General features: G+C 38.2%; 6 protein-coding genes across 6 annotated transcripts; 3 read left to right on the top strand and 3 right to left on the bottom strand. All coding sequences in view use genetic code 12, as the record gives it.

The window, feature by feature from the left end:
- Positions 1-248: 248 nt before the first annotated feature.
- On the bottom strand, positions 249-1,244 carry DASC09_055380 (uncharacterized protein; the record flags this gene model as incomplete). Its single annotated transcript, XM_064999123.1, has 1 exon — positions 249-1,244. The coding sequence occupies one exon, from the start codon at positions 1,242-1,244 to the stop codon at positions 249-251; it is 996 nt and encodes a 331-aa protein (XP_064855195.1).
- A 658-nt stretch (positions 1,245-1,902) lies between these two features.
- Positions 1,903-2,253, top strand: DASC09_055370 (uncharacterized protein; the record flags this gene model as incomplete). The annotated part of the gene is made up of 1 exon (XM_064999122.1): positions 1,903-2,253. The coding sequence occupies one exon, from the start codon at positions 1,903-1,905 to the stop codon at positions 2,251-2,253; it is 351 nt and encodes a 116-aa protein (XP_064855194.1).
- An 817-nt stretch (positions 2,254-3,070) lies between these two features.
- Positions 3,071-5,137, top strand: STE12 (homeodomain family transcription factor STE12; the record flags this gene model as incomplete). The annotated part of the gene is made up of 1 exon (XM_064999121.1): positions 3,071-5,137. The coding sequence occupies one exon, from the start codon at positions 3,071-3,073 to the stop codon at positions 5,135-5,137; it is 2,067 nt and encodes a 688-aa protein (XP_064855193.1).
- Positions 5,138-6,154: 1,017 nt separating this feature from the next.
- Positions 6,155-7,693, top strand: YMD8 (Ymd8p; the record flags this gene model as incomplete). The annotated part of the gene is made up of 1 exon (XM_064999120.1): positions 6,155-7,693. The coding sequence occupies one exon, from the start codon at positions 6,155-6,157 to the stop codon at positions 7,691-7,693; it is 1,539 nt and encodes a 512-aa protein (XP_064855192.1).
- Positions 7,694-8,003: 310 nt separating this feature from the next.
- On the bottom strand, positions 8,004-10,502 carry UTP13 (U3 snoRNA-associated protein UTP13; the record flags this gene model as incomplete). The annotated part of the gene is made up of 1 exon (XM_064999119.1): positions 8,004-10,502. One exon carries the CDS (start codon positions 10,500-10,502, stop codon positions 8,004-8,006), a length of 2,499 nt encoding a protein of 832 aa, XP_064855191.1.
- Positions 10,503-11,602: 1,100 nt separating this feature from the next.
- Positions 11,603-11,926, bottom strand: DASC09_055330 (uncharacterized protein; the record flags this gene model as incomplete). The annotated part of the gene is made up of 1 exon (XM_064999118.1): positions 11,603-11,926. One exon carries the CDS (start codon positions 11,924-11,926, stop codon positions 11,603-11,605), a length of 324 nt encoding a protein of 107 aa, XP_064855190.1.
- Positions 11,927-12,237: the final 311 nt, after the last annotated feature.

Here is a 12,237-nt window from a genome sequence, read left to right as displayed (position 1 = left end):
GTACTATAAATAGCTCAAAGATATAAATAGCTCAAAGATATGTAGTAATGTCACAGGATTATTCTAAGATAATAAAATATGTAAAAATTTGAAAAGAGCTTGGTGATTTCTATTATGTAATTCTCACTTCAATGGTATTATTTTAATAATGTAATGTATAAATAGTTTTATAAGATCTAACGTCCCTATCCAAAGGCTCTAACTAAGAACAAGTCCAAATAGTAATTCTACTTCTCTCAGTTTTCTCATCATTCAAGGTAATCGCCATATTTCACGTAATCGATATTTCCAAAAGAGACACTAAGACCATGATCGAAAAATCTAAATATAAGAAGAGAAAGCAAAACACACACGCCAAATCCGAGACCACAACACCCAACAATAAGAAATGGAAATCTTAATTTTTCATGACTGTTACCGCAATAAAATATTATTGAAGTGATGAGTAAAGCCAAGCTCACAGAGGAAAATGCCATAAGTGAAAACAAAAAAAGCCATTTAATACCAAATTTAAGAGATAACCAAACAAATTTCCAAAAGAGATGCGATCTAGAAATATCTGAGAGAGGTTCATTGGAATTTTCTTCTTGAGATTGGGATTCTTGCTTATTTTCTGCGGCCTGAGATTCTGCAACGCTCCCTTCGGGAGATGGATTGGCGTGAGATTCTTCATTGGTTCCCTCGGTTTGTTTGGCCTGGAGTTTTTCCTTCTCCTCCAGCTCAAACCTAAAGAACAAAAACGTCCAGAAAATTAGAGAATGAACCACCTGGAGCACTCCCCCAGTAATGACTAACCCCAATGCCCAAGGAAAAAATACTTCTAGCGCGAAAAAAGTAATACCGGTAATCAATAAGCACACCACACACGCTTGAATAATGCAAACCACAACTTTCACTAGACAAGGCATATCTTCCCATACTGCGGTACCTTCGGCATTTCTGTACATCTCATCCCTTTCCCGAAGAACCCTCTCTTTTTCTTCTTCCTTTTTCTTCTCGTACTCTCTGAAATTGCAATGATATGGAAAGGTTTCAATAGGGATTCTCTCTGTAACCCCATATCCTGGTGGTAAAGGTGGGAACAATGATCGACGAGGAATCTGGGGTCTTGGAGTATAAACACTCTGAGCTGGTTGGTTGTAATGTGGGTTTCCATAATTGGATGGCATATGCTGAGGTGCGAAAAAATCATCTTCATCATTCACCAAAGTGACCGAAGTGGCGATCGATGCAGAACGAAACATATTATATTTGAATACTTTTTTTTTTTGTATAAGATCTTGAAATATTGAGTCATAAAATATTATATAAAGATGAAATATTATAGTAAGATATGGTAGATTCATTTTTAAAAAGTTAGGGAATTTACCATCTTAAATAGTAATTTTTTTGGTTTTCCTTTCTTTGCTATCAGATGAAGGAAAACCTTGTGCTTGAAAGATGGGAGGAGAATGGACAGCAACTGAAAGTTGTCAAGCCCAAAAAATAACAACAAGAGCAATTTTTGGAAAACAAAAGACAATTATCGGGAAAGAAGATACACCCAAAGGAATGGTTGGTATATATATATGACCTATTCATGCGCATGCCGATCGTCACCCAATACTCCATCACATTATTACAATATAGTACTCAAGAAAATTTTTTAAAAAAAAGAAGACAAGCAAATAAAGACAAAGTATATAAAGGATAATATTATTTATTGAAACTTGCAAATGTGAATAGCAATTATTTGAGAAATATTGTTTATTTTTTGCTGCTTGAATACTTGCCGAATGCATGTTAAGCAACGATAACCGCACCGCAATGCAAAACACACTTCAAGAAAAAAACAAAAAAAAAAACAAAAAAAAAAAAAGGTTTTGACGGCAAAGGAAGAGAGGAGCCAGCCAGTGGTTAGTAATGGACGATACAACACCGTCCAAGTCACCGCCGGTCACAGCACTAGTGCTTGACTTGGATCCGGAGGCAGCGAAGCTAATCGATTTGCGAAATCAGGTAGTATCTTGCCCTGACAAGGATTTGTCTGAGAAAATTGAACGGCTTCGTATAAATAAGTACATCATCGGAGCACAGACGTACAATATTGATCCAAGACCGACCCTCAACAAGAACCCGTTTGTGGAAGTGACGAATTTCCGGATCATCGAGCCGAATAACGTGAAGAGTTCTCAAGTGGAGCACGCGTTTGATGATGGAGTTTATCGTGTACTAAGTAAGGATTTGGGGGCTGATGATGGACCAACGTATTGAAAAGATGTTCAGGGGAAAGCTTTAATGAGAAAGGCTCAACAATTGATGATTTTACAATGTAAGTAGAGACAGTTAATGATATTTTGTGATGAGAAAGGGTGCTGATATATATCAGCGCAATATATATTTATATAAATAGGTGTGTATTGTAGAATACTGTGCTTTGCGTAGAGGCAAGGCTAAAACGTTGAGGTCATCTTCATAAATCATATACAAGTCGAGTGAGAAAGGGAAAGGAGTGCTATCTAAAGTAAGCCGCACATAGAATATTTTGTAAAACAAAAAACGGAAAGAGTTTTATCAACAGAGTTTTTTTTTTTTTCACTTATTTTATATCACTATCTTTTACTATTGAATCTCATCAAAGGCCTATTTGAGTGCAAAGACAAAGTTAGTTGTCCGGGTCACACAGCTCGAGCGAGCCAAAACACGTGCCCATCACAAAGACTAAGTAATTACATAAGCGAAAAGGTCTAGACCTCTATCCGATGCACGTGACAGAGGTTAGATACCGATGGGGGCAGAATGAGACACTGACACGCCAGGTGGTTGAAGGAAGAATTGAATAATTTGTTGAACCAACAGTACCACCCGTCCAGACGACCACTGCCGACTATTGTTAGGGATTATAATTATCATCATCATCATCATCATCATCATCATCACCCCCTCGTTTACATTACCACTATCATCATCATCATCATCATCATCATCATCACCCAGTGCTTGCTTGTTTATTATCCATTATCTCGCCATCAATTATTATTAAGCTACACCCGTCACTTATCTAATACCATAATAGATAGTCAAATACAATATGGATCAACCCACAACAACATCCTTTTCCTATAAAAGGTCACAAGAACCAAAAAATACCAGTGGGTCCGCCAAAATTGAAGACACCAAACCTTCCGAATTAGAAAATAGCAAACCTTCCGAAGTAGGAGGTACCAAACCTCTCAAAGTAGAAGATATCAAATCTCCCAAACTAGAAGATGCCAAACCCTCCAAAGACTCTAAGGAGACTACCGACTCACCTCATAGACCACCACCCTCTTCTTCTGGTAAGCCCACCGATACAGAAGATAAAGATGATGAGAAAAAAAAAAAAGGACTAAAGCCACAAACTGTTGAGACATCCCTTAGGTTCATGGATGATGTACAATTCTTTCTTGCCACAGCCCCTGCCAATTGGCAAGAAAACCAAATCATCAGACGTTACTACCTTAGCCATGATGAAGGGTTCGTGTCGTGCGTGTTTTGGAGTAACCTTTATTTTGTCACCGGGACAGATATCGTCAAGAGTTTAATTTATCGATTCGAACAGTTTGGGCGGGCGATTACTGATAGAAAAAAATTTGAAGAAGGAGTATTTTCTGATCTTCGAAATTTAAAATGTGGGACCGATGCCGTGCTCGAACCCCCAAAATCGAAATTCTTGGAGTTTCTATATAAGAATTCGTGCCTTAGGACCCAAAAGAAACAGAAAGTCTTCTTTTGGTTCAGTGTTCAGCACGATAAGTTATTTTCCGATGCTCTTGAGCGTGATTTGAAACGAGAAATACTCGATCAGAAAACCACTACGGAAGCCCAGCGCGAACCTGCCCTAAGTTTCAAATATGACGATGACGATTCAAAACCACTTTTTGATCAATTCACAAAACATATCCAAGATATTAAGAGATCTTTAGGAATAGCGTCGCCCGATCCAGTAGTGACGGGTACCACTACCACTACCACCACCACCACCGATATCTCGGCCGCTGGTCAACCACTACAACCACAACTTCTGATACGCGATCACCCATACAACTACATACATGCTAACCAACAAATGCCGTTACCGCATGGTTATCCTCAACTTCAATATCCTCAACAGCTAATGCCTCAGAATGTCTCTGCCGCTGGTTTCGGCGGTGCCCTTTCTCAACCATTACCTCTTGATCAAGAACAGCAAGCAAGTGTCCTCGGAGCTTTGACATCTGAAGGTCCTCAGTCCAATTACATCACCACCGAAGATGATTTCCCCCTTGATTTTTTCCCACAAAATGATTATATTAGTGAAACCATTGACCCATCGCAGGCGTTTATGACCAATAGTGTGCCATTATTCGATCCAAACATTTTTCTCAACCCTAACTTGATTAGCGGAGGATCTGCCGATCCTAACATGGGAATGGGCAATGATTTTGCAACCACAGAATTCCTCATTGATAGCGCATCTCCATTTTCCCCAGCCCATGGACTCGTAGAAGATGATTTGAAAGATGAAGAGGAAAATCTAACGGAGATCAAATTGGAAGATGGTACAACTGTGGCTGCTGCGGCTGCTGCGGCTGCCATACCAACAACCGCTACCCAATACGATATCAGTGATCTTGGGGCACATTCCACGGTGCAAGCTGCTGGCCATCCTGCCCGCATGATCCCTGGAACAGAAATGATCAGTCCTCTTTACAATCCATTGTACCAATCATCGATGAATCAACAACTTGCGTTTGCCAGCCAAGCCCAACTCATGAACCCATTAATGGCCCCTGGGAGTGAATTCTTTGTAAATCCTTATTTGGCTGACCCAGGTCTCATGGCGACTGCCGGCAATTATTACGACCATATGTCGGCTCTTCAAGCTCAACAGCAAATGATGACCATGATGAACCCAGCATTGATGGGCGCTGGAGGTTTTGCTCCTCCTGCTACCGCTAGTGCGATTAATCAATTACAGCGCCAGAAATTGATGCAGCAAGGGGCAGTTAATGGACTAATGACGATGGTACGTCAACAAAGATCTCAGAACCCTGGAAGAGTGGAGAAACCAGGTAATAATATATCGAAGGATAAAGAATCGGAGAAGACTATTGTTAAGAAAGAGGATCAGGATTAGTGTTGGAGTTGCATAATGATTAGGTTTTTTTTATTTTTTTGAGTCGTCAGTTTATTATAATGATATTGATATTCGAGATATTGAAAAATTACATATACCTCGCATTGATTGTGGTAATTATTTTCTGCCGTTTTGTTTTTTTGTTTCTTATGAATCGTTAGAATGTACTTCTAGAAATTATTGTACTTTTTGTTTTTGTCAAATTATTCATTTCATTCAACTGTGCTTTTCCTGCTCTTTTTCCTGATATTTGTTTATTTTTTGTTGAAATTTCAAAGCAGTTTCAAGAAACTTTTTGCTTGTTTTTGATTGTGTTCTGAGCTTCGTCACTTTTTGCCTGTTTTTATAGTTGTGGTCTTTGTTACTTGCTCACTTGTCAACAAATTCTATGTCCCATTATTTGTTTCTGTTCATTTTATTGTCTAGCTTCCAGGTATAACCCTTGCTTGAAAAATCAACACCACACACTTTTCATTGAACTTTCCATAACACCATCATCATCTTCCTTTTTTTTTTTTTTCTCTCATAAATTTTCTAGAAATGGGTATAGAAGTCGTTTTTGGTTATGATTTTTGCTTCAATTTTCACATTGGCATTTTTTTTTTTTTTTTTTTTTTTTTTTTTTTTTTTTTTTTTTTTTTTTTTTTTTCGTTCTTTTTTTTTTTGTTCTGTTCATCACTGAATATGATGATTTCAAATGGTTTCACTGCATTTGTAACTAATAATAATAATAATAATAATAATAATAATAATAATAATAACAATTATACTTAGTTTATGAGGAAGAAATAGGATCATCTACAAAGCCCACATTCTGCCCGTTGTCGTTCCCTTACATAATCACAGTGAAGAAGAGAAAAGTAAAAAAAAAGCCAAATAAAAAAATTACTGAACAGGGTGGAACCAGCAATTTCAACTGAAAGATCACCACTAATCACTAATTAAAAGCGGAACTGAACCCACAAGAGTCACTCATCTCAACCTCCGTAACAATAAAAATACATCATATTCTCAAAAATGACCGGCTCAGGTCTTCATTCAAGGAGTCTTTCTGACACGATCGACGTCAATTACGGCGGTGGATCATCATCATCAATAGCCACCACTACTACTACTTCAAATACCTCAAAAACTAATTTCAATAAACCATTACCTCCATTAATACTGTCAGATACAAACCGATCATCAAAGAAAAAGAAAAAAAACTCGGTACGCTTCAATTTGACCCCAATAATCAACGCCCCGGCCCCTCCTCCGAAAGACTCGAAATATAATTTGGGCTCATCGAGAAGAAGGCTCTTGGATGATTTTGAGGAGTTTGATATTGATGGCGATGATTTTGAAAGCAAGGACTCTCCTGTGGCAACAGCAACCACACTAAACGATGATGATGATGATAATGGTGGTGGTGATTTGGGGAACCGTGGTGGTGGTTGGTTACAATCAATTCTCCACCCGACAAAAGATACTCTTGTGATCTTGGTGTGTATTGTTGGATGGTACGTGTTTTCACTTGCGATCTCGCTCTATAATAAATGGATGTTTGATAAATCCCGACTAAATTTCCCATTCCCAATTATCTGCACTTCAATCCATCAACTAATTCTCTTTTTCTTGAGTTTACTATTAATGGCGATCGTCCCGAAATACCGACCTCCAACCAGATCTCAAGTGCAGTTGGGGAGTACTACTACTACCACTCCCCAATCAACTGGAGGGAAGTTCAAATTCACCGAATATTTAATGGATCTCAGGCTTTACTTGATCTCGATTGTCCCGTGTGCGTTGGCCGCCAGTGGGGATATCGGTTGTGGTAACGTTAGTTTCCGTTATATCACCTTGAGTCTCTACACGATGATCAAATCGTCGTCGATTGCATTTGTGTTGATCTTTGGGGTATTATTCAAGCTCGAGAAATTGACGTGTAACTTGACGAGTATTGTGGCGATCATGATTGTTGGGGTGTTGATGATGGTAGGAGGTTCTTCAGGGGGGCTGGGAAAAGCCAGTGGGATCAATTCTGACGTGATGTTCGGATCCCTCTTGGTGCTCGTGTCCAGTTGTATGTCGGGGCTTCGCTGGGCATTGACCCAATTAGTATTGAAACAGAATCAGTACGTGGCTAACCCGGTAGCGACAATTTTTTACTTGGCCCCTCCTATGTTTGCCTCGTTATTTCTTGTGGGATCGGTATTGGAAAACTTGGTGGAATTCATCAATAATGACCTTTGGCAACAGAAAGGGATCGTTAAAACTATTGGATTATTGACGATGCCTGGATTCTTGGTATTTTTCATGTCATTGTTCGAATTGAAATTACTCCAAAAATCTCATGTTGTCACCCTAAGCATTGCCGGAGTTTTCAAAGAATTGTTGACCATTGTCGTATCAACACTTGTATTTGGTGATAAATTGACAATCATCAATTGTTTTGGTTTGGTGGTGACTTTGTTGGATATTGTATGGTACAATTACTATCGATACTCTGAACGGACACAAAGTACAGAAAAATACCAAAAGGTCGATAATGATGATATAGAATTACGAGATGTTTGATTAGAATTACAAGACATTTGATTCTTGTTTGTACATATATTATAGAGATATTTGAGGTTTATTATCTATATACTTTTAGAGGCCTTTGAATGTTTATTATTATTTCATTTGATTTGACTTCTCCATATCACATTGCACTATGGGGATGCTTTTTGATATATTCCGAGTTTTAAGAATTATTTTCATTACTTCATTTTCTTCGTTGTTCTACAAAATTGGCGATTTAATGCATGTTTTACATCTATACGTTCTTTTTTTTTTCTTTTTTTTTTTTTCTCACTAATGCACATTGTATTATCCTCAAACTAATCTAAATAACCAATTTATTCATTTCTTGGATGGTATAATCCAAAATGTAACTATCCTCGAGCAATGAATCAATTCTTTGGTAATGACGAACGTTATAAGGAATCACCGCCTCAATGACCTTCATTAACCCAGGGATTTCCGTCAATTTATCCACTGGATGGTAATGGAAAATACATTTGAGCAACTTTTGACTGATTTCAAAGAATTTGAAATTGACATTCCACGATCTCAACTTCTCAAATACCGATTTCAATTCTTCATCACTGAGATCTTCGATACACTGGTCTAATTCTCCCGATCCTAAAAATGAAGATCCGCCATTGGCTTCTTCAATTGACGATCTCAAAACATTGTATAATCTCATTGGATGATTAAGCTTCAACGCCAATTTGAACGCTTTTTGCCATTGTTTCAACCGGATATAATTCTCCAACGATTGTTGTTGTTCCACCACCTGCTTGGCATTCTTTTGGTTTTCCTTCATGACTTCCAAAGTATTGTCTTTCCAAAGATTAATCATCCCTTCGTTATCGGCACTAATGAACCATTCACCATTGTTTTTCGATGACATACACCAAATCTTATCGATATGATCGTCTAAAGTCTTGATAATTTCCCCCGATTTTAAATTCCAAAGTTTGATCAACCCATCGGCCCCACAAGAAATGATCTCGTTATTGGTAGCTCTATTGAAATTAACGTCCAAGTTACTGCTCATCACATCGTTGGCCAAGATTTCTCTACGATTGACAAATTCACAATCAAGCACCGAATTAGAATGGCCTTCAAAGGTCCGCACACATTGATATGTCTCCAACGACCATAATTTCAAGGTCTTATCCCCAGAACACGTCAATACTAATTTATCAAACGGACAGAACTTGATCTTCCAAAGTCCTCGCTTGTGACCTTTTAATATCCCCACGGTTTCCCCAGTGGCACAGTCCCAGATTTTCGCGGTCTTGTCATATGAAGCAGTGGCGAAAAATTCATCGTTTGGTGACAAGTCCACGGAATTAATATCTTTTTCGTGGGCTTTTCTAGTGTACTTGGAGTTTTTAATTATAAGCGGCTGGTCCATTAATTCCTCAATATCTTTGATCTTTGGAATATCCCATTTTTTAATCGTCAAATCACTACTGGCAGTAATAATAAACGTTGGTTGTTTACCATTGTAGACCCTCGACATGCTAACTGAAGATACTGACGACGCATGGCCTTGGAAAATCGCCACGCACCGGAAACTGGTTTCGTCAAACTTCCATAATCTGGCATCATTATCTTTAGACCCTGTCAAAATCCATTGACCATCTTCGCTGACATCCAAAGAATTAAGCACGTCAGTGTGTCCTTCAAGAGTTTCCATTTCAAACTGGTTACCGAATGGTCTAATGATTCTAAGGGCCGGAGAATTCGTGGCAAGGGCCACCAAGTCTCTATCTGGGCCAACGAAGGAAATATCCGCGACAATCCCGTGGTTACCCCCATAAGTCTTTGACACGGTAAATGAATATTTGTGATCTTCGTTGAGGGTTGCGTCGGTTTGCAAATTAATAATCTGGATCGTTTGATCTGACAATACCAATACCATACGAGAATCAGAAATCTTGATGATTTGGTTGATCAGCAATTCTTCAGTGGTTTCTATAGGCATTTGTGATGCCCCAATAAGCATATTATTCAAAAAATCGTAGATTTGCAAATAACATCCGTCACCCCCAAAGAAAATGTAGTATCCGTTACTTTCTTTTTCATTGCCCACCTGGCTAACAAACCCACATTGTTCTATCAGCTGGTTGGTTGGGATCGATTTCACTACTTTGAACCCGAGATTACCTTGAGACTTTGTCGTGATCTCAAACACGTTAATGATATTGTCTCTACCCCCACTCACCAAATACTTGAGATCCGGACTGATTTCTAAACCTCTGACTGGAGAATTATGTTCATTCAAAGTGGCAATACACTTTCTTTTCACCAAATCCCATACTTTAATCGTCCCTGTAACATCCCCAGACACCAAGTACCACCGGTTAGAGTTCAATTCTCCATAGAATTTCAAGCAGGAAATGATCCCGGAATGACCTTTAAACGAGTGGGTAATGTATCCATTATCAATATCCCACACTTGGATTAACCCATCGGTTCCCCCAAGGGCAAACAAAGTCGAAGTCTGATCAACGGCGGTTGAGTATACTGGACTCAGTAACTTCAATGAATGGGTCACCGTCAGCGCTTCCACATTATAGATCTGTAGCTGTTGAGATGCCGACAAGATGGCTAAATGCCCACCGTTTGGAGTGAGTTGCAAGGCGGTGATGTCTTCGCCATCCCCCGGGAGCTTTGCAACAATTTCCCCTTGGGGAAGATTAGAAAGAACGATTTCTTCATTGATCGCCGACGCCAACAATTCGCCATCTTGGGAGATCGAGGCAAAGGCGTTGCCGATGTAGAACGGCTGGATTTCTGTGTTGTTATACGATACCAGCAGACTGCTCATTGTATGGTGGGAAGGGAATATATATAATATGGTATTTTACTATGGTCTACTTAAAATGATTATTATGAAAATTTTCAAACAGAAAAAAAAAAAAAAAAAAGTTTGAGATGATGGGGTGCCATACCCCATAAGGTCCACAGTGGTGGATCCCCCGTGATAAAAATTGACTCTCTCTGGTTATATCTCTTCTGTATATCGGCGAATGTTGGACCCTTTTGATCAGAAGACTTGCAAACCATAATCGAAAACTAAACTTTCATCATTATGACTTTCCAGATTCTTTAGAGGTTTTTACTACGTAGGGTGCTCTGAATGCTCATTCCCTCGTGCTTGAGGCTGTAGATACCTTATTCATGAAGTTAAGAAACAATTCAGATGATTCTGGAGTTGACATAGTAGTATTTCTTTATGTTTTGACGAGAATCATATCCTGTTTATCTGTTCTGTATTTTAACATTAGGGACATCTCATAGATTTATCACCACACAGATGCAGCTTTCATTTACATTTCCAAAGATTACACAAAGACTGTGAAAACCATTGGAAATTTCTTATGAAACTATGTTAGCTGAGCCATTATGTTTTTGGGAGCCTTATGCTATTAATTGTTCAACTGGAGCTTCAAAAGAAAGATCTATGAGAAGAGTACGGCAAGGAGGTAATGCTTCTTGTAATCTATATAGTATTTCAGGCACAATATATACTTCAACAAAGCATTTTCTTTTTTTTTTTGGGTAAATTTTAGGAGTTATTTGATTTTGAATGAAAATCGTGAGTATAAATTTTGTCAAACTAGGAAAGTTTAGGATATTGAGATATAAGGACCTACAACATCAACATTATTCCACATCGTTTTTCATGAACTATAAAATTATATATTATACATATATAGAAACTTTTCCTTTATTATTCCGCGCTGGCAGCAGAGTCATTTCCGAAATTTTTATTTTTCCCGGGATTTTCACTAGGAGACTCAAATAATTCAGCGATGTCAACATTTTCATCAGTTCTTGGTAATGATTTGAGTGTTTGGGATGATACTGAGTTGAAAAAATGAGTCGCGATAATTGCTCTTAGAGTTACGACACGAGAAGTGAGTGTCAAAAAATGATGGTCAAGGCCAAATTTACTCCCATAAACGCCATTGAGGCGAGTACATGCGTAACGATAGATTCCACTTCAACACGAGTAGGACGGTTTTGGCAGGATAAATCACCCAACCCCATCCTCGTGTATTGAATAATCATGATTGGTCTGCTTTGCGATTTAATTATTGTTCCCATTCTCATAGCCTCAAATGAGGTGCTTGCAGGACCTTCACGTATTGGATAGTGTGTTTCACCAATGCCCAGACTGTAAAAATTGATGCCCCAATCCCTAAAAAGACGGATGATTGGTTTTAAAACACGATTTTCAAATTCCATTTTACATTCCAGCTTCAATGACAAACCATTTAAAACATTATTTAGGATCCCATTGAACTTAAAAGACCAATTCCACTCAAATTTTTTTCTATCTAATGAATGTTCTTCTAATTTTGCTCTTTTAGCAAGAAATCTGTTTAATTGATGAGATTTTCTGATTATCTTGAAGATAAAGATATTAGATAGTTTCAATTACAAATACAATAATTTCATGGCTACTAAATAAGGAAAATGTCTGAATGAGCCATGCCATGTATATCACGTGTAGCAAAAAATGCACTCGTTTTCCATAGTGTTTTACACACTTCTTT

Source organism: Saccharomycopsis crataegensis (genome assembly GCF_037102585.1).
Source record: "Saccharomycopsis crataegensis DNA, jcf7180000000097, whole genome shotgun sequence".
Taxonomy (NCBI): domain Eukaryota; kingdom Fungi; phylum Ascomycota; class Saccharomycetes; order Ascoideales; family Saccharomycopsidaceae; genus Saccharomycopsis; species Saccharomycopsis crataegensis.
The sequence above is the reverse complement of the archived record's forward strand: the minus strand, read 5'-3'. Positions and strand labels throughout refer to the sequence as shown.